A 21056-nucleotide genomic window follows, 5' to 3' on the forward strand; every position below is an offset into this window, starting at 1 on the left:
GTGTGTGTGTGTGTGCGTGTGTGTGTGTGTGCGTGTGTTTGTCTTTGTCTTTATTTGTGTGTTCTTCTTATTGTCCATGTGTCTTTAATGATGTGCAGAGTTTGATCATGCCTGGAGGTTAATTCTGTCTTCTGGGTCAATGCTGGCTTACAGTTTTCATTGTGGAATAACAATTCCGAGGAGCCCATCTCGGAAGGGGGAAAAAAAAGGGCTCATTTGAATATGTTTCATCCTCGCACGAAACGAATGCTGCTATTTTGGGAAATGACGGCGGTGATGCAGGAAACGCGTTTGCCTACTGATACGCTGCTCTTGGTATCAGATCACATGGAAAACATTCACATTCCTATGCGGCAGTTTTAAAATGTCTGCACATCTTTAAAGTAAAAACAAATGACAGAGAAAGTCTGCTGGAGCATTGAAACTTTATTTAGGGTGAATCAAAGACCGACTCACCATTAACATGATTTAGAATGTGATTGGTTAATTCTTAGCAGGGCACATCACAAGTTATGAGGGTTGTGGGCACACTTATGCAAACCATATAATCCCAGTAGTTTATTTTGATTTCCTGTCTCTTTCATTGGATTGTATAGGTTATACATCATACAGGGCTGGCTCAACTGATAGGCAGATGGCAGACTGTAGGGGCTGCCAAAAATGGGAGGCTTTTGTAGAAATTAAAAGTATATATATATGTTATGTTGCTGTTATTATTATTATTTCCGCATATTTATCAAAAGAGTCCGAAACAGTACTCTGCAGTAAATACTTTTTGGCTGGCAAATGGTTCAGGGTGTCCCCCGCCTACTGCTCGAAGACAGCTGGGATAGGCTCCAGCACCCATCATAAGCACATCGGAAAATGGATGGATGGAGTTGTGTGACATTATCTAAATGTTGCTTCTTTTGTCAGCATATGAAAATTGTCTATGAAAGGGGCTGGCATAGAAAATCTCACCTAGGTCACCACATTGGCCCTGACATCACATTAATGTTGGGTAAACTTTGGACTTTGGTCCTCTTTTTTATTACAAAAGCCTGGCATTTGAACAAGGGTGTGTGATTCATCCAAGGTCGGGTTCATTGTTTTTCCTTTTTTATACTGAACCCTTTGCTGAAAATGATGAGAATGCCGTCTTTTCACACCTCCAGCAGGTCTCTTCTCACCTCTTTCATCACTTGAAAAAAATTATTAATAAACAAACATGAAAATTTGTCGCCGTGGGAGAAATTGATTGAATTGCACCATAAACAAGGAGGCAGCAGGAGCTCGCCTCTGACCTTCAAGTGTAAATCTGCATGCAGGCAAAGAAAGGCGATTGGATTTCTGACACTCCATTTGAAAAAAGATTGATTTTTTTTAATTCTATGCTCCCTTACACAAGATGTGTCAGATTTGATCATTTTCAATAAATAGTTACTTTTTAAACCTTTCACATGCACCCTGTAACCTGAACACATGAGAAGATGTCCACTGTAGCAACAGCTGTCCCTCAAAGGGTTAAACTATACTTGATTATCCATCCATCCATATTCCAATCCGTTTTATCCTCACAAGGGTCGCGGGGGTGCTGGAGCCTATCCCAGCCGTCTTCGGGCAGTAGGCGGGGGACACCCTGAACCGGTTGCCAGCCAATCGCAGGGCACACACAGACGAACAACCATCCGCGCTCACACTCACACCTCGGGACAATTTAGAGTGTTCACTCAGCCTGCACTCATGTTTTTGGAATGTGGGAGGAAACCGGAGTACCCGGAGAAAACCCACGCAGGCCCGGGGAGAACATGCAAACTCCACACAGGGAGGCCGGAGCTGGAATTGAACCCACTACCTCTGCACTGTGAGGTCAACGCGCTCACCACTGGCCCACCGGGCCGCCGATAATTGATTAGGTTTTATTATTTTTTCATATTTTAGGTTTATTGTTTCTAAACTAGTGCATACTTGTGGTATTTATTTTTAAAGGGTATGTAAATATTTTACAGGTGTGTATTTTCCACTGTGATTATATCCAGTATACTGTATATCATATTTTATTGATGTTAATTGATGTTGTTTTCTTTTAAATCACGATGCATCCTATCCCCTTTGGATTTGATTTGAAACTATATTTTTAAATTGTAATGTTTTTCTTTTTATTTTCACTTTTTAAAATTTATTTGATTTAACTTTGTACTTTTTTATATTTCATGTTTTGTTTTGCCATGTTGATCACATGTTAAATTGCACTTGATTATTTTCATAAATTAAATTTGACAACTTCTACTTTTGCTATATTCCATCATCTCAATACATCTTTACTCTACACCCTTTGTATTTCTATTTTCTATTTTATTTATTTATTTTTTTGCACCAACGTATACTTTTTTTACCCCACTTTTGTATCTGGTTTATATGACTGTATACTTCATACATACATCTACATTGTTCACACTAAATAATAATAATAATAATTGTAATAACATCACATCTGTGCTCGTTCAGATCTACATTGTGCCCAAGGCGGCCATTTTCCCACTGGAGGGCCTGGAAGGCGCAGAGGCAGAAGCGGCTCTGCTCAACAACATGCGTGTGTACGGCACCATCCTGCTCACCTCCATGGCCACCGTGGTGTTTGTCGGCGTCAAATACGTCAATAAGTTGGCTTTGGTCTTCCTGGCCTGCGTCATTCTCTCCATCCTGGCCGTCTATGCCGGCGTCATCAAGACAGGGGTTGAGCCTCCCGACTTCCCGTAAGTCCAAACAGACACCAAAGTGCACATATGTTCTATTCATTTGAGTGTTTCAGTTAAAGAATAAAAACATCCACTCCAAGGTTGTTGTTTTTTTAAATGATCTGAAAAACAGGGCGATAAACATTTAAAACATATATTTAGAGAAGCAGGATTTCCATTGAACAGCAAAAAGAGAATGGAGACCCTAGGCAGGGGACACCACACCCTGAACCGGTTGCCAGCCAATCACAGGGCACACATAGACAAACAACCATCTGCAGTCACACTCACACCAAGGGATAGAGTGTTCCGTTAACCTGCCATGCATGTTTTTGGAATGTGGGATGTAACCGGAGTAACCGGAGAAAACCCACGCAGGCCCGGGGAGAACATGCAAACTCCACACAGGGAGGCCGCAGCCGGAATCGAACCCTGCATCTCTGGGAATGTTGAAAATTGTTTTGGGGAAGGAAGTGCTTCGAAAAGCAAGATAATTTTTTTTTGTCACACTCATCATATTAGTAAATTAAATTTGATTTTCAGTGTACTTCTTGAAAGATACACATTTGGAGATACTTGGATCTCATTGAACCCTGTTGACACAAGATAAATTAGTTTTCATTGTTTTAGTTTTGTGTGAAATAAAAATGGTATTTCCAAAATCCGTGTGTTTATAAAAACTTTTTTTTAATGAGCCTTGTCTTCAAAGCGGGACATAAATCTTTCTCATTGCCGCTTCAGTTCATTCGCTTTCACTGAATAAAAAAAAAAAAATCAATACATTCACACTAAATAGTCGAAATAATCAACAAGTGGGCATGCATGTTATTTATTGGAGAGGATTTCAGTCCCCTAAAAACAACTATCCTGAGATGACCGGGAAAAAAATTAGTTGAAAATGAAAATAGATTTGGCAAACTTAGAGCAACAACAGACCGTTGGAGAAATTCACAGTGTTTCAAAAGGTCAAAATAATCATAGAGTGGACATACATAGTTTTGGTTCATTGGAGAGCATTTCAGTACAGCATCACCCAATTCTGCTTATATTCAACCCAACACATCACCCAAAAATCTCTGGCCATATACGGTTTCCGTTGCAATGACAAGAGTTAAACATGTTGAGAGTTTTTATATATTTTTTCTGTCTTTCCTCCAGAGTTTGTGTGCTCGGCAACCGCACGTTGGTGTGGAAGACGTTCGACGTGTGCGCCAAGACGGTGGAGACGGCCAACGGGACGGTGACCACGCAGCTGTGGAACATGTTCTGCGACTCGTCTTTGCTCAACGCTACCTGCGACAAATACTTTGTCGCCAACAACGTGACACAGATCCAAGGCATCCCCGGACTGACCAGCGGCATCTGGACAGGTCCGCGCCTCATCCTTCCTCTTTTCAAATAACATAAAAAAATATAGATGAGGTTGAATCAGTTCCTGCTAAGCTTCTACACTTTTGAAACCAGTAAAAACAGTTTGGGTGAAGAAAAAGCACATTTTTGACATTTTTTATCAAAATCTAAAGACTGGTGGTAGGCAAAAAAAATGACTGCCTCTCTTTCTAATCTTGTTTGGTTTTTGCTGAACATAAGCATCATACACGTCCGTATTTAGTCATCATGGTGGTTATTGCTGTCATCCATGCAGAGAACCTGTTTGGTACCTATTACGAGAAAGGGGACCTGATCGCGCGGGTCAACATGGAGTCTGCTGAGGAGCCGGACGACCCTCTGACCAACGCCAATCGCTACGTGCTGGCCGACATCACCAGCTTCTTCACACTGCTGGTTGGCATCTACTTCCCTTCGGTGACAGGTGAACGACGCCCTCCAGACGGTTAAGGTCAACTGTTTTGCCTTTGATACTGACGTTAGATCTTCTGCCCAGGAATCATGGCCGGCTCCAACCGCTCCGGTGATCTGCGCGATGCTCAGAAGTCCATCCCGGTGGGAACCATCGCCGCTATCACCACCACCTCCTTTGTCTGTATCCTCTCAGTACTGGCCCCTGCAGCACAACAACCAACGCAGTCTCGGCCTATTCAGATAGTCTCGCCCATACCCCTGCGCAATGTACAATACAATACAATACATGCTGATTTGTATAGCGCTTTCACAACAGCGGCAGCTGTAACAAAGCGCTTAACAAAACGGTTAATATAAAGTAAAATAATAAACACAACACATAACATAAAACATGGACAGTCATGCAGTTCTAACCACTTTTCCATCACACGCTTTGTTGTTTGAAGCAGTTTGAGATGAAAGAGGAGAGAATCAAAGTGTCCTTTAACCAGTGGATCAGAGACGTCATGCTCAAAATGTGCACACGTCGGCTACAAGCTAAGTTTCAAAGTCAACAAGAAGCTGTAGCATCCATTGACGAAAAAAGAGATTGGTTCACTTCTCCTGTCCCATGGAAATCCATTTCAATAATTAGATTTAATGCAGGGATGTCAAACACATATCAACGCGGGCCACATTTTAGTTACCATTTCCCTTCGAGGGCCATTATGACTGAAATCATATAAGGAGGGTCAAGAATGACGGTTTATTCAACTATTCTTTAAGTTACTGTAATGAGATGTTTGGCAACAAGAAAATGTTTACAATGTCTCTTTTATTTATTACATATGAGAATTTGAATGTTGAATGTTGGTCCATATATTAGCAAGCATCATGGAAGTTGCCATGTTTGATTTGCTCTCGCGGGCCACATAAAATGATGTGGCGGACCAGATCTGGCCCCTGGGCCTTCCCTTTGACACCGGTGGTTTAATGCATCATCGTGTCTAGCTCCACCCTTTTGCATGAGCATTTTGTCCAAAGACTGACCTTTTCTCAAATATGCACCTGCCTCAAATAAACAGCTGGTAATGCATACAGTTGCGTCAAGCAACCGGTGGGCCCTGTTTAAAAAAAAAAAAAATTGCCAAAAATGTTTCTAGCGCCAACCATTTTTTACTATAGCATTTGTAACAAATTAATCCCTCCTCTCAAGTGGAGGTGCCGCTCAAATAGAAGTCTGGCAAAGTCTGCTGTTTTGGAAACAACAGACCACAGCCACTATTTGAAGAAATGTGTTCATCTGTATTTTGTCTCGCTCCATCATTTCCTATCAGCGTTCGGTATGAATAAAGGCCTCCCTCAAATAAAATCCTGGCAATGTCTGCAGTTGATCAGACAACTGTCCAAGGCCACTGTTTTAAAAAAATCTTCAAACTTATCTTAAGTCATCGTATCTTATCAACTTATCCGTCTCAAACTTGGGTCTTAAGGGTCTTAAACTGGACAGTGATTTTAAACTTGACCGGCAAATTGGTGCTGTTGTTAAATCCAGCTTCTTTCATCAAGGCAGCTGGCTGAAGTAAAACCCCTCCTTTCTCATAAGCACCTTGAGACAGTAATTCATGCCTTCGTCACATCCCGGCTCGATTACCGTAATGCACTTTACTTTGGAGTCAGCCAATCCTCCATTAAGCATCTCCAGTTGGTCCAGAATGCTGCTGTTCGCCTCTTGACTAGCACTCGTAAGAGGGAGCACATAACTGAGACTCTGGCATCCCTTCACTGGCTCCCTATACATTTTAGAGTTCTTTTTAAGATCTGATTTGTTTTCAAATCTTTAAATGACCTCGCACCACTATACAGCGATGGCTGTTTTAAAGTGTTCTATAAATACAGTTGAGTTGAGTTGAGTAAGAAATATGGTTGCCAGCGTTGTGTTAAGCACCAGTCTTTTTTCATAACAGCAATTTGGACAAATAAATACCTCCTTTCAGAGAGACGCCACACCTGGCAATGTTGGCAGTTGATTAGACAACTGTCCATGGCCATAAGAAATTTGTCCACCCTCACCGTGTATCGGTCAAACCTTTTTCCACAAGCCCTTTCAATAAAGGCTTCCACAGAATTTCTCATTGTTTGCAATATCCACAGTTTGAACAAATACAGTCATCAGCGCTATATGCAGCACCACCCTTTCATGCGGACATTTTCGTATAAATGGAGGCCTCCTGTCAAAGAGACATCCCCTTTAAATGAAAGTGTCTACGGTGGAGTAACATCGCGGGTGGAAAGTGACATAGCTGCTGCAGTTGCACGCAGTGAGCTGATGTGCGTCTTCCATCTTGTCTCACAGTAATCAGCTGGTGGGGTCTGAGTAGATTTAATTAGGTTTCCTAATCGCATGGCCGGGCCCCTAATGCAAATGTGACTGAATAAAGCTGAAGGATATTAATTACATAGTCATTGATCACTGAGATTTTATCACGTACTAAATCGATTTCTTAGCTTGAGGTCTACGTGCATCAACTACTGGAAAGTCTTTTGTATTTTACTCATGCGTGCCCCGCACATCCATCCAAGGTTTCAAATACCATTGTAAGAATTTACAAATAAGAGCATGGCAGTGCAACTTTCCCATGGCCACTATATGAAGTAATCAGCATTGTGTGTAACTCTGAATCTATTCAACAAGCATTTCATGCACATTGAAGCTGTCTTCTTAAACGGATGCCTCACTCAAATGAAAACCTGGCACTAGTGAGTAGACACCTACCAGCGAACACTTTATCAAGAAAGATGGTCAAGCCGTATTACATGAGCATTTGGTACCAATAAGTGGCTTCTCTCAAATGGATGGCTCCCTCCAAATAAAGCCCAGCGCACAACGTCTGCATTGCCCTGAGGACTGTTTAATGAAATATAGTCCACATCATTTTGTCCACCTGAATCATTTTACGCTTGCATTTTATACATAGGCGTCCCGGTGGTCCAGTGGTGAGCACGTTGACCTCACAATGCAGAGGCTGTGAGTTCGATCCCGCCTTCCTGTGTGGAGTTTGCATGTTCTCCCCATGCCTGTGTGGGTTTTCTCCGGGTACTCCGGTTTCCTTCCACATTCCAAAAACATGCATGACACGCTGATTGAACTCTTCAAATTGTCCCTAGGTGTGAGTGTGAGCGCGGATGGTCTGTGTGTGCCCTGCGATTGGCTAGAAACCGGTTCAGGGTGTTCCCCCGCCTACTGCCCGAAGACAGCTGGGATAGGCTCCAGCACCCGCCGCGACCCTTGTGAGGGTAAGCGGATTGGCAAATGGATGGATGGATGCTGTTCAACATTGTTTGCATTCCTTACCTAAACCTTCACAGATATGTCCAGCGTCATTCTCTTCGGTGCCTGCATTGACGGTGTGGTCCTCCGAGACAAGTAAGTGCGTCCCCCACACGTTGGTTTTTGGGTGACTCTGTAGGTTTGACGCCGCCCACCCTGGCTTAGGTTTGGGGAAGGGGTGCACGGGAACTTGGTTATCGGCACATTGGCGTGGCCGTCACCATGGGTGATCGTGATCGGCTCCTTCTTCTCCACCTGCGGAGCCGGACTGCAGAGCCTGACAGGGGCGCCGCGTCTGCTGCAGGCCATCGCCAAAGATGGAATCGTACCCGCGCTACGGGTCAGTCTTATCGGCGCCACCGATTAGAAATACCGATTCAACTCCTTTTAAAAGTTTCGACAAATGTTTTTCGGGGTGGGTATGTTTTGTAGATCTTTGGACATGGGAAGGCCAACGGGGAGCCCACGTGGTCCTTGCTGCTGACCGCATTCATCTGCGAGAGCGGCATCCTCATCGCCTCCCTGGACTCAGTGGCTCCCATCTTGTCCATGTGAGTTCTTTAACCAGTTCTTGACGAGCTAAGTGAACTGCATTCTGGTGCTTGTAGTGAAAAGTCTTTTTTAAATTTTTTTATGGAGTTTCCCATAGGAAATGAGAAAAATGCAAATGACATGGTCCAACAATTGCAAAAGCTCCTGCTGCGTTTGTTTCTTTGGTAAAGCAGATAGGTCAATGTGACCTGCTTCGAGTTTAATCATGACAAAACAAAAAACAAAATGCATGAATTAATAAAAGGACACCAAGGCTAATTATACTGTCAATTTTCATCTTTTTGTAGTAGTGCAAATTAAAAGTGAATTGCAATTTTTCATATTTATCTGTGCGTCATTCCAATATTTAACTTTAACAACAGAACTCATCTTCTTTGCATTTCTTTCACAGATTTTTGTACAATAAACTTGCAAACATCTCTCGTATCATACCAGGACTCTCAAATTGAAAAGAACATTTGTATGAATTAAGGAAGCAACTGTGCTTTTGCTCTGAACATTTGTTGCATTATTTTATAATGTAAGTCCTTTAACTTCATAACATATGATTTACAAAAAAAGAAGAGGATTAGTATGAGCGTAAAAAGTGGTATTTGTGAGAAAAATTAAAATATAAAATTAAAATATGTCACCAAAAGATTAAGTAACCCCGCTAAAATATTCTAACCACAAATTTGAAAGATTTTTTTTCTTCCATTTAAATTAATCAAATTGTGCCGAATATTTCAGAACAGTTCGCTCACAGTCACGTTTTCCAAAATAGATAAAAGATTAACTTACTTTTACGCTTGATGTGTGAACAGAAGCCATTCAAACACGTTTTGTGACTTCCGAGGTGTATTTTTCCAGAAAATTCTCACCCTGTGTTTTGTGTGCACCCCTCAGGTTTTTCCTGATGTGCTACATGTTCGTGAATCTGGCTTGCGCCTTACAGACTCTCCTGCGGACCCCCAACTGGAGGCCCCGCTTTAAGTTCTACCACTGGTGCGTGCATCCAAAACACCAACTCTCCTCCTTGCCCTTTTTTCACGAAGGCCGCATGTCCTTTCACTGCCCGTGTCTTTTGTTCCTCGCAGGACTCTGTCCTTCCTCGGGATGAGCTTGTGCCTCACACTCATGTTCCTGTGTTCCTGGTACTACGCCATTGTTGCCATGGTGATTGCCGGCTCCATCTACAAGTATATTGAGTTTGCAGGGTGAGTGATAATGAAGCTTAATATGAATATTGTTGTGATGCTCTAATTTGATGTGGAGTCAGATCAAGTCAACATTCATTGGTAGCACCAAGATTCCCCTAAGTGGAATCCAAAATAAGAACATTTATTGAACCTTTATTTGATTACATTCGAAAAAAAAAATTCTGAGAAAAGTGAAACAAAATGGACAAAAATACAACAGATAATATAAATAAATAAATAACGTGAATATTTAAACAAAGACGGAATCATGAAATGATTAACTCAATAAATGATCAATTAAAAATAAATACGTCTAACAATAACATGAATATAGGCTATTCATGAATTATAAAATAACATAAATAGCTGAATAAAATCAACCCAAAAAATCCCGGCCACTCCACTGAGAAACACTTTAATAAGCCCAAAGAGATTTTGTAAAAATAAAAATAAAATTCACTTCACAGATCAAATACATACCAAAGTTATACTTTATATCTGTTCTGTCAAGTACAAATAGGGAAGTAACTCGGTGAATGGAAGAAAAAATAAAATTTAAAAATGTACAACTTTAAAAATCATGTAATTTGTCATTTGTCTTATCATGATTAGAAGGAACTTTTAAACTATAGTTGTATATAAAAAAAAAAAGAGCAAAATACAAACAGAACCTATTTAGTATTTTGGGTATGCAATATAACCACAATAATGAACATATTGATATGTGAAACATATTTTTAAAATATCTGAAGCGGGCATATTTATCTTCTCCGTAAACCGCCTGTGCAAGAGTACCTAAAGCTGCAGCGAGCAGACCGTCATGTCGCATTGCATTTATGTTTGAGTATGTGATGAATGACAACATGATTGATAAGCGTCTGTGCCTGCGTGCGTGCGTGCGTGCGTGCGTGCGTGCGTGCACGTGTTTTTGCAGTGCGGAGAAGGAGTGGGGTGACGGCATTCGAGGTCTGTCCCTGAGCGCTGCACGTTATGCTCTTATGCGTCTGGAGGAAGGTCCTCCCCACACGAAGAACTGGAGGTAAACACACACACACACACACACACGCATACCAACATCGCCGTGTGGTGGATGTGGCTAATTCTAGAGAAATGAACAACACATCTGCCAATCTCATATCTGCCAGTTCATGTGAATCTCCACATCACAGCCATCACAAACCAACAAGAGTTAACACATCACACTCTTTCCCCACTTGTACTTTTTTACTTGCCCCCCTTCAGCTGCTTCCCTTTCGCGCCCTGGCTCTGTTTGGTTTCCCTCACCCTGGACTTTTTTCGCCCCTTCCTGTACTGTGGCTTTGTCCCCCACCAGGCCTCAGCTGCTGGTGCTGGTAAGCATGGATGCCGAGCAGAATGTGGAGCAGCCCAGGTTGCTTTCGCTGACCAACCAACTGAAGGCAGGCAAGGGCCTGACCATCGTGGGCACGGCCCTGGTGGGCACCTACCTGGACAACTACGAACACACTCAGAGGGCCGAGCAGGTAGGCAATTTTCTCCATGAGATACAGGAAATATTTGCGGTTCACTATTCATATATTCTAGACTTTTTTTAACCTCTATCACTTGCTGAATAAAAAATGAGCGGCTTCCAGATGTACATTAGTCCACTTTCTGTAATTCCTAAAGATGCCACAAGGTGGTGTCAAAGAACTGTATCATGGGAAAGTTGACAGTGGTTTTCAGAAAGTATGGGACATGTCCTTTGTATGTTGGAGAGGAGCTAAATTTAGCCCGGGCTGTTAGTGGAAGCTATGGACGGTCTCGCTGCATGGGAAATCAAAGCTGTAAGATGATAGATATCAAGGAGAATTGATATAGTTTTGAATAATATTGCAGTGTTTTGGGCTCATAGTTTGCAGTATGTTTACAGTTCATCTATTAATACAAGCAATTTTATACAAAAGTCATATTCTTTCACGATTTATTTGGATTACGATAAGCCTACTGTAAACCGAACTCACCCTCATAAAACGTTTTAAATAAATAAACATTTTACAGGTAACCTTTTTGAGTAAATTGCAAATTTTTGGTGTACCTTAGAAACAAATGAAACAGGAGGGTTTCACTTTCTCAGACTAAAATAAAATCTACTCACTTTTCCAATTTTTTTTCATGCAAGTTAAGAAGAAGTCTGATTGAATGTATAATCAGACATCGTATAAAACAAAGTAAAACTACTCACCTTTTCATGATGCTTGGAGAAGGGAGTATCGTGGAAAGTGAGTCAACTTCCTGCATTGTTCTTAATTCACGTGTGATAAAGAAGTTAACCGCAATGGAATAAAATAATATGGGCAGTGATGAAAACTTGTATTCTTCACAATTTAGTGTGTCCCCCCCCCACCATCTGTGTAGTATTTATGGTCAAAAATGTAGCAATTGGACCAAATTTCTACGACAGGTTTGCCCTGGAACTTGAAAAAATATATATACCACTTCAAACCAAAAGGGCTGACTTCCTGTATCATTTCAGGCATTTCATGTCGCCAACTATAACTCACTTTGGGGTCTGACATTCCAAACAACGCCCCCCTCCCCACACGCATCCTCATAGGCGCTACGTAAACTGATGGAGACAGAGAAGGTGAAGGGCTTCTGTCAGGTGACAGTCTCGTCCAACTTGCGGGATGCCACTTCCCACCTGCTCCAGGCCAGCGGCCTGGGCGGCCTCAAGCACAACGCCATGCTGCTGTCGTGGCCACGCAACTGGAAACAAGGCGACGAGCACCAGACCTGGAGGAATTTTGTCGGTGGGTTGGTTAGAAATATGTACAAATGGTGATAAATTTGCATAAATGCATATTCATTTTTTTATTCAATTAATCCACGGGATAATCGATTGTAAAAATATTGCATCCTGAGAGTTCCACCTCTATCTTCTAACTCCTTGTAGAGTTGGTGCGAGAAACCACTGCAGCTCACCTGGCCTTGCTCGTACCCAAAAACATCGCAGCCTTCCCGTCCAACGGCGAGCGCTTTACCGAGGGTCACATCGATGTGTGGTGGATCGTCCATGACGGAGGCATGCTGATGCTCCTGCCCTTCCTCCTGCGCCAACACAAGGTGCTCCTCGAGCTCCTTTCTCTGTTTTTATGAAATAAAAGCGTCCCGGTGCAACAACATTTGTTCATTCACTCTCAGGTTTGGAGGAAGTGCAAGATGCGCATCTTCACCGTGGCCCAGATGGACGACAACAGCATCCAGATGAAAAAGGACCTGACCACCTTCCTCTATCATCTCCGTATTGACGCCATGGTGGAAGTGGTGGAAATGGTGACTTACCAACATAGCAATTTAAAAAATATACATATATATACCGTAAATTCCCAGCTACAGACCCCACCTGATTAAGAGCCACATGCTCAGATTTGTGAAGAAAAATCAATTCCGTAATTATATGCGCCGCACCGTACCATAAACCGCTGGCCAATGAGTAGGCGGGGGTTTGCTTCTGCGTCCCTGCCGCCGTGGAGCGCCTCCGGGTGAGAAGGCTGACGCGGTCCCCTGCTGAACCCCCGCAGAAAAAAACGGCAAAATTTCTTAAGGTTAAAATAATCTCCATATTTTTATGAGCATGATAAATGCATTTGCACAACGAAATTACGCTGAAACACAGAATAAGAGGCCAGACAAAGAGAGATCTTGATGTGCATTTGCGTAATTACGAGGAGAAATACTGCAGCCCACTAGGCTTTAAATAGAATAATGCAAATCATATAAATGGGAAAAGATATATGAAATTATTTCTATAGTCAGCCGCTTAAAAATGATCATTGTTGGCAGCTTTAGGCCCGATGCTGCGCGGCTCAAAACACAGGTAAAATATGTTCTCTCGTGGCCGCTTGTTTTTTTTCACCTTTTTTAATTACAGTCCGAGTGAGAGGCAAATCAAATGTCAGAGGAGTCTTCGTCCATATTTATTATTTCATCTGGGCTGATGGAATTCTCTGCTATCTTTGTTTGTGTGAATGTGCGGAACGAAGCAAGTTTGTCCTCGTAATTGGGAGGGAGCGTCGTACGTGCCCAAATAGACAGGCTTTTCCGTTTCATGAATCTATAACACCACGACGGCCCACCTTTAGAACCTTTAAAAGCTTTGGTTGTCTTTTTACACTGGCTCAGTTCTTCTTGCCGGAGCCTCCACCTTCGCACCATCGACTCGTCTATGCCAAGATTACGGGCAGCAGCTTGATTTCCTTCTTTAACTGCCAGAGTGATCGCTTTTAGTTTAAAAGCTGCATCATATGCTTTTCGTCTGGTATTCTCCATGTTGATCAGGGTTAGAAGAAAGACTGAAATAAGGAAGTTGTGATTACCGGTAATCATACAATTTCATTGGACCCCTTTGTACTACTCATTCATTTTATTGGTCGACTGTTGCCGGGTAACACATTTTTCCCCCGCTACGGCAAAAAGAGCGGAAGTTGTGATTAGACATACAATCTCATTGGACCTCAGTGAAAGACTCATTCATTTTATTGGTCCATGTTTTTCCCGCGATGGAAAAAAAAAATATCAGAGTTTACTCCAATTGCCTGCAGGAGGTTGGATTTTTTTCCAGTGAGGGTTGGACTCCACCAAGGTTGCCCTTTGTCACCAATTCTGTTCCCTTTATGGCCCCAATTTCTCGGTGTTGTCTGGTTTGGTGGCCTCAGTACTGCATCTCTGCTTTTTGCAGATGACACGCTCCCATTGGCTTCTTCAAGCCGCAATCTCCAACTCTCACTGGAGGCGTTCGCAGCCATGTTTGAGGCCGTTGGGATGAAAACCCATCCATCCATCCATTTTCTGATCCGCTTACCCTCACAAGGGACGCAGGGCGCGCTGGAGCCTGTCCCAACTGTCTTTGGGCATTAGGACACCCTGAGCCGGTTGCCAGCCAATCGCAGGGCAGTCATCGACGAACAACCATCCGCGCTTACACTCACTCCTCGGGACAATTTAGAGTGTTCCATTAACCCGCCATGCATTTGAAATGTGGGAGGAAACCGGAGTACCCAGAGAAAACCCACACAGGCCCTGGGAGAACATGCAAACCCCACACAGAAAGGCCAGAGCCGGAAACAAACCCTGCACCTCTGTGCCGATGCGCTAACCAGTCGACCAACGGGCCACCCGAGATGAAAATCAGCACTTCCAAATCTGGGACCATGGTCCTTGGTCGGAAACAGATGTCATGCCCTCTCTTGGTCGTGGATGAGATCCTTCCCCATGTGGAGAAGTCCGAGTATCTTGGGGTCTTGTTCACAAGTGAGGGAAGGATGAACTAAGAGATAAGCAGAATTGGTGTCTCCAGTGATGCGAACTCTCTTTCGGTTTGTCATCGTTCAAGAAGGAGCTAAGCCGAAAGTCGACGCTCTCGATTTACTGGTCTATCTAATCTAATACAACTGTTACCTATGGTCTTGGCCCACGAGCTGTGGGTCATGATTGAAAGAACAAGATCCTGGATACAAGCGGCTGAAATGAGTTTCCTCCGTAAGGTGTCCAGGCTCTCCCTTCGAGATAGGTTGAGAAGCTCAGTCATCCGGGAGTGACTTAAGAGTAAAGCCGCCGCTCCTCTGTATCGAGAGGAGCCAGATGAGGTGGCTCGGGCATCTGATTAGCATGCCTGGACCCCTCCCTGGTGAGGTCACACCGGTAGGAGCCCTCGAGAGCGACCCAGGACACACTGGAGACACTGTCTCCGGCTGGCCTGGCAACAACTTGGTATACCCCAGCAGGAGAAAGATGAAGTGGCTGAGGAGAGGGCCATCTCGAGTTCCCTACTAACGCTGCTGCCCCACCACACAACCATGAATAAGCGGAAGAAAATGGATGAATGGATGGCCTTGCCTCAAAAATATTTCTTGTCCAAGACAGTTTCCGCTTACTATCACTGAAGCAAAGTGTTATCTATCTGTGTTTTTTAAGCCGCTGGTGTGTTTCCCTGCAGCACGACAGCGACATCTCAGCATACACCTACGAGAAGACCCTGGTGATGGAACAACGCTCACAGATGCTGAAGCAGATCAACCTGACCAAGACTGAGCGTGAGAGGGAGGTAAGAAAGTTCCTGCCCTCATCTTTGAGAAAGGGACACTCAAAAATCTGCCCGCGAATGGGACTTGACGGGTTTAGCTCGGCGTGGCTCATCTTGATTTGACTTGACGTGACACCTAGACTGAAGTGTATTTTGAGCAAATTCAGAACGGTGAGATGCCATTTTCCTTTTCTGCATCTTTGCTGTGGAGCATGACGCCATGATGTCTTGGCAGAGGGATGGAATATACAGACACTTATTTGAACCTTTTGCAATTATTACCTCCCCCAGTCAAATCATGGTTGCTTTATGTTTCACTTTTATGTGAGTCATTGCCTGCCATGCACCACAAACTGAAACTGGTCAAAATCATCTCTTTAGTTCTTGATTTATATATTTTTTCTTTTTACATTTTTCTCTCTTGCTGTGGTATCTTCACAGATCCAGAGCATCACTGACTCATCCCGCGGCTCCATTCGGCGCAAGAACCCTGCGTCTGTCACCACCCAGCTGAGTGTGAGCGAAGAACCGCCAGCGGCCGGTAAAGAGGAAAAGCCGGAGGAGGAGGTAGAGCGCTTCCATGGGTTTACTTTTGTTTGTAGTCAAACTTCTTGGGTTGCATGTTTTGTATTTCGTTTTTTTTTTGGTAATAACAATTTGCACACTCGCCTCCCCCAATCAATGACGGCTAAGAAGCCTTTTGATTAGATGTGCACCACGTGATATTTCTCGCAATGGTGAAACACGAAAGCAAGGTGGGAATGCTAATGCAGTCTTGCGTCAAAATGAATATGTTCTCATTTTATTCCACACTTTTCAGTGCTGCCATCGCTCAAAGGAATCTCGCTCATCAGACACCAAAATGAGCGACTCATTAGCAACAAGTGTGCTATTACTTTGCAGACTTATTTGACAGAAGTGCCTTGAGATACGAGTTAATTTGTTTCGTGACCAATTGCCATCACCATATCTGAAATTGTCTTTCCTCACTGAAATGAATGCAAATGCCATTAAGCTATTTGTTTCCCCCAAAAAGACTTGACTCCTGTGTTGAGTTTGCATGTTCTCCCCATGCCTCCGTGGATTTTCTCCGGGTGCTCCGGTTTCCTTCCACATTCCAAAAACATGCATGGCAGGTTAATGGAACACTTTAAATTGTCCCCAGGTGTGATTGTGAGCGCAGATTGTTGTTCGTCTATGTATACGCTGCGATTGGCTGGCAACCAGTTCAGGGTATACCCCAGCTACTGCCCAAAATCAGCTGGGATAGACTCCATCACACCCCGCGACCCTTCGTGAGGATAAGCGGATCAAAAAAAATGGATGGATGGAAGGTCAAGTTACGGAAATCACCAATTCACCAACCTTCTAAATGATTGCGGATGTGGGTTCCCCTCCAACAATACCTGTTTGGTGAAAACTGACCCCGTACTTCCCGAGATCTAAGGGTGCAAAGGAGGGCGACCCCGCCCCTTCTGGCAGAAAATGTCAAAATTCCGCCCAAACCTCTGATTGACCCTAACATTTTACATTTTGTGTTGTCCCATCATGATCAACAAGTACAGCATGTTTAATTAAAACCTAAATGCACTGCTGGGTTAAACCCACCTGGTGATTTGGCATAGAAACGACCCTGCATCCAAATTTGGTCGTGGATGTTCAGATTGACCAACATGTTTTAGTTGCTCTGTGTTACTGTTTAGTAGTCAAGCTATCAAATGACGAGACAACTGTTCTTGAACCCCACTTCCTCTCTCTTGTCCCTCTCAAACATTCTGTGACTTTGACCTGCATTCCAACACTCGTGGATTTACATGTATCTCCACCTCTGGCCTCGCTACCATCCGTCCTCCTCCTCCTCTTCCTCCTCATAGTCAAAGTCGGCCTCTCCCCCTGTGCCCACCCCTGCCCAGGTGCAGCTCATTCACGAGAACACCACCCCGACCAGCCCCGCCACCCCGGCGGCCCCAGCAGCCTCGGCCGAGTCGGTCCAGAGCCCCGGGGAGCAGATTCAGATGACCTGGACGGAGAAGTGCGATGGGGACGCCAGCAAGTCCGCTGCCGCTGCCACACCGTGCGGCATCAAGGACATCTTCAACATGAAGCCGTGAGTGCTCACAGGGGTTCCACCACATGATACCCACACATCTACTACTACGGCTAGGGACTGAGCCAGGTAATAAACTGGCTTCGCAGCTGAATAATTCAAAGGGAGGCCAAGTCAAAAATGTTCTTTGCAATAATGGGTTCTACGTGACCCCCACTAGTCTTAACACAGCATTCTGATGAATATCGTGTTTGTGGAATATCAATGAAACTGCAAAATCCACCCGTTTTAATCTCTCTCAGGGGTCAGCCGTTTTCATTTGTTTGAAACACAAGTATCTGTACTTAATCTTAAGTACAGAGTGTGAGTACTCTTGCTACTCTGGTTCTGATATCTACGTCTTTCCCTTCTTGCTCCTGCTGCAGTGAATGGGAGAACCTGTAAGTACCAAAGATCCTTCAAACCTCACTCCGACTACTTATTACATGACATGAGTGGATGAGGACAATTAAAATGCGTGAGAGTGAGCATCTGTCATCCACGACCACATGAGTGGCTCTGTCCTGCCTTACAAGTCCCGACAGCCTTGTCCCGTCTGTGTGTCCATCCAGGAACCAGTCCAACGTACGACGTATGCACACGGCGCTGCGACTTAACGAGGCCATCATCAAGAAGTCCTCCGAGGCCAAGCTGGTCCTGCTCAACATGCCCGGGCCACCTAAGAACCGGACAGGTGATGAGAACTGTATCCTTTGCTAAAATCTTGATTCAAAAGAGAGTGCATCTTTTTTAGACTCTAAATCAGTTGTGCCCACACCTTTCCAGCATGCCAGCTCGGTTGGACGATGACCGTATTTTCCGCACTATAAGGCCCACCTAAATTAATATATAATAATTATATTAATAGAGCTCAATTGAAACTTGTGAGTGTGTACTTCATGCATGCATGGCAGCACACACACCCTCAGAGGCCAAAGTGCGCAGGAACAGACTGTATTTTTGGGGGGAGGTTAAAATTGCTATGAATGTAGTACAGTATATGCTTATTTGCCTTTTTACTAATTTATTGTCTCCTTGTCCTTTGGTTTGGTTTGGTTTGTTTACTGAACATAAAACATATACAGTAATAATTTGACAGAAAATAAGGTAGATAAAAATAGTAAAAAAGAAAGAAATCAGTCTTCATTCAACACAGTTATTATGTTCAAGGGAGTAGGAAGAAGGGCGGCCCGGTAGTCCAGTGGTTGGCACGTCGGCTTCACAGTGCAGAGGTACCGGGTTCGATTCCAGCTCCGGCCTCCCTGTGTGGAGTTTGCATGTTCTCCCCGGGCCTGCGTGGGTTTTCTCCGGGTGCTGCGGTTTCCTCCCACATTCCAAAAACATGCATGGCAGGTTGATTGGACGCTCTAAATTGTCCCTAGGTGTGAGTGTGGGCGTGGATGGTTGTTCGTCTCTGTGTGCCCTGCGATTGGCTGGCAACCGATTCAGGGTTCGATCCCCCGCCTACTGCCCGAAGACAGCTGGGATAGGCTCCAGCACCCCCCGCGACCCTAGTGAGGATCAAGCGGTTCGGAAAATGGATGGATGGATGGAGTAGGAAGAAGTAAAAAAACGTATCTAGTCCTACGCCGTTATGTGTTTATATCTAATAAATCATTTTTATATCAATCAGAAAAGAAAAAAAGTAAGAAGAAAGAAGTCTCCATTAAGGCTCATACTGTACCCTTAACCGTGATATTTTTACAACTTTTGGTTTGTATCGGGATTATATACATCCACACCCTGGCACTCTTGTCAATTTTCTCTTGTATTCATAATGGATATTTCAATACCTTTCTCTATTTATCAACTTAGTTCTGATTTATCATTATATTTAATGTTTAGAATTGATCATTTTAACTCTGATTGATGTAGGTTGTTTGTACTATTTTTTTGAATTTGTTTTTGAACTCAGCAAGCGATTTACTCATTTTCAGGTCCGTTTCGAAATTATTCCACAGATTAACACCTTTGATAGATACACTTCTTTGCTTGATGTTTGTTCTTGTTTTGAGTTTTTTGAATAAATTGGTACCTCTTAAATCATAGCTGCTTTCTCGAATTTCGAAAAACTTCTGAATGTTTTGGCAGAGCAGGTTATTGTGTGCTTTGTACATTAATTGGGCGATTTTAAAGTCAACCAGGTCATAAAATTTCATCGTATTTAATTTGGTAAATAGTGGATTTGTGGGTTCCGTATATTTTGATCTATTAATAATTCGAATTGCTTTTTTTTGTAGTTTTAGAATAGGCAGTGTGTTTGTTTTGCAGGCATTTCCTCATATTTCCACACTGTAGGTCATATATGGTAATAATAATGATGACTTTCTAGTCGTATTTAAAATTGAGTTGTCAAGAATTCAAGGAATTTTCCTTTCCTCCAACTTCACGGATAGAGAAATCCAAGAACTTTTCGTTTTTGTTGTTGTTGACTTGAACCAACACACGACATGTCACGAACTCCAATCCCGGAGATCTCAGGTTAACCCAGTAAGCCCCAAGACTTGTGAAAATAACGTAGGATAAAACAAATATGATAGAGTTTAAGGTCATGCTTATTTCAAGGCTCCTATGCATGACTAGTGTGGATGGGGTAGAATGAGAATGCCAGGCTTGAATTTCACAAGGTCATTTTGGACTTGATGAAAAGAATGTTCAAAAATGAAGTGTTCAACGTGCTTGGGATGAATGGGCATGAGGCTATTCTATATGTATGATATTTGTTGATGTACGCCGTGAGGCATGCGACAGTCAAGGAACAAATTTCACAAGGGATGATATGCGGGAGTTAACAATACCATGATGAGAGTTACCGACATGACACTCCCTCCGCGAGCTACTGCTAGCCGGCGATCTACTTAATAGGCACCCCTGCTCTAAACGGTCTGTACAGTCGATGTGAGTGTTGGTGTATGTTGGTTAATATGCGAACGGCGTTTGGCTGGCAAGCGTTTGGAAATCACGGCTGTACAACGTGTGGTTAATTCATCTGGGAGAGCATTTACATGGGTCAGTCGGTGCTACTGTTTTGGTGAGCAATAGCAGTCTCATCGGCTCAGCATTCAACTCTTTTATGTTGGGTGGTGAATGATGACATTTTTGAACGACGGACATTCCAGTTATAACTCCTGATTGTTTTTGATGAGGGGTAAGGGAGACATTGAATTGAGGGGCAAGCAACTGTTTGAGAAAATATGCTCAGGGCCTTTTTGTGAACAGAACAGCAAGCTAAGGTTGGTCCTGGGAGCAATGGTGTCCTCTGCTGGTTGCACTTGAGCAGTGAAATCCAATGTTTTCAAATTTTCAAATTCCTACTACTACGCACACATTTGGTAAAGCATACTGTATATATCATTCACTACAAACA

General features: G+C 43.3%; 1 protein-coding gene across 2 annotated transcripts in view; it reads left to right on the forward strand.

Moving 5' to 3' along the window:
- slc12a5a (solute carrier family 12 member 5a) overlaps window positions 1–21056 on the forward strand; it is a 191432-nt gene that overhangs the window by 162925 nt on the left and 7451 nt on the right. The window contains exons 7-25 of one of the 2 annotated variants that reach the window (XM_086118447.1): window positions 2488–2735; window positions 3876–4087; window positions 4363–4530; window positions 4603–4701; window positions 7869–7926; window positions 7996–8170; window positions 8263–8381; window positions 9268–9366; window positions 9459–9578; window positions 10495–10599; window positions 10894–11062; window positions 12136–12331; window positions 12475–12644; window positions 12723–12854; window positions 15517–15624; window positions 16045–16170; window positions 17478–17710; window positions 18076–18090; window positions 18262–18395. In XM_086118447.1, coding sequence (XP_085974573.1) covers window positions 2488–2735; window positions 3876–4087; window positions 4363–4530; window positions 4603–4701; window positions 7869–7926; window positions 7996–8170; window positions 8263–8381; window positions 9268–9366; window positions 9459–9578; window positions 10495–10599; window positions 10894–11062; window positions 12136–12331; window positions 12475–12644; window positions 12723–12854; window positions 15517–15624; window positions 16045–16170; window positions 17478–17710; window positions 18076–18090; window positions 18262–18395 — 2686 coding nt within the window. The remainder of the gene's footprint in view (window positions 1–2487; window positions 2736–3875; window positions 4088–4362; window positions 4531–4602; window positions 4702–7868; window positions 7927–7995; window positions 8171–8262; window positions 8382–9267; window positions 9367–9458; window positions 9579–10494; window positions 10600–10893; window positions 11063–12135; window positions 12332–12474; window positions 12645–12722; window positions 12855–15516; window positions 15625–16044; window positions 16171–17477; window positions 17711–18075; window positions 18091–18261; window positions 18396–21056) is intronic. The other variant, XM_086118448.1, reaches the window with a different exon arrangement.

The sequence above is a fragment of the Hippocampus guttulatus genome, chromosome 8 (assembly GCF_054856545.1).
Source record: "Hippocampus guttulatus isolate MCC_2025c chromosome 8, RoL_Hgut_1.0, whole genome shotgun sequence".
NCBI lineage: Eukaryota > Metazoa > Chordata > Actinopteri > Syngnathiformes > Syngnathidae > Hippocampus > Hippocampus guttulatus.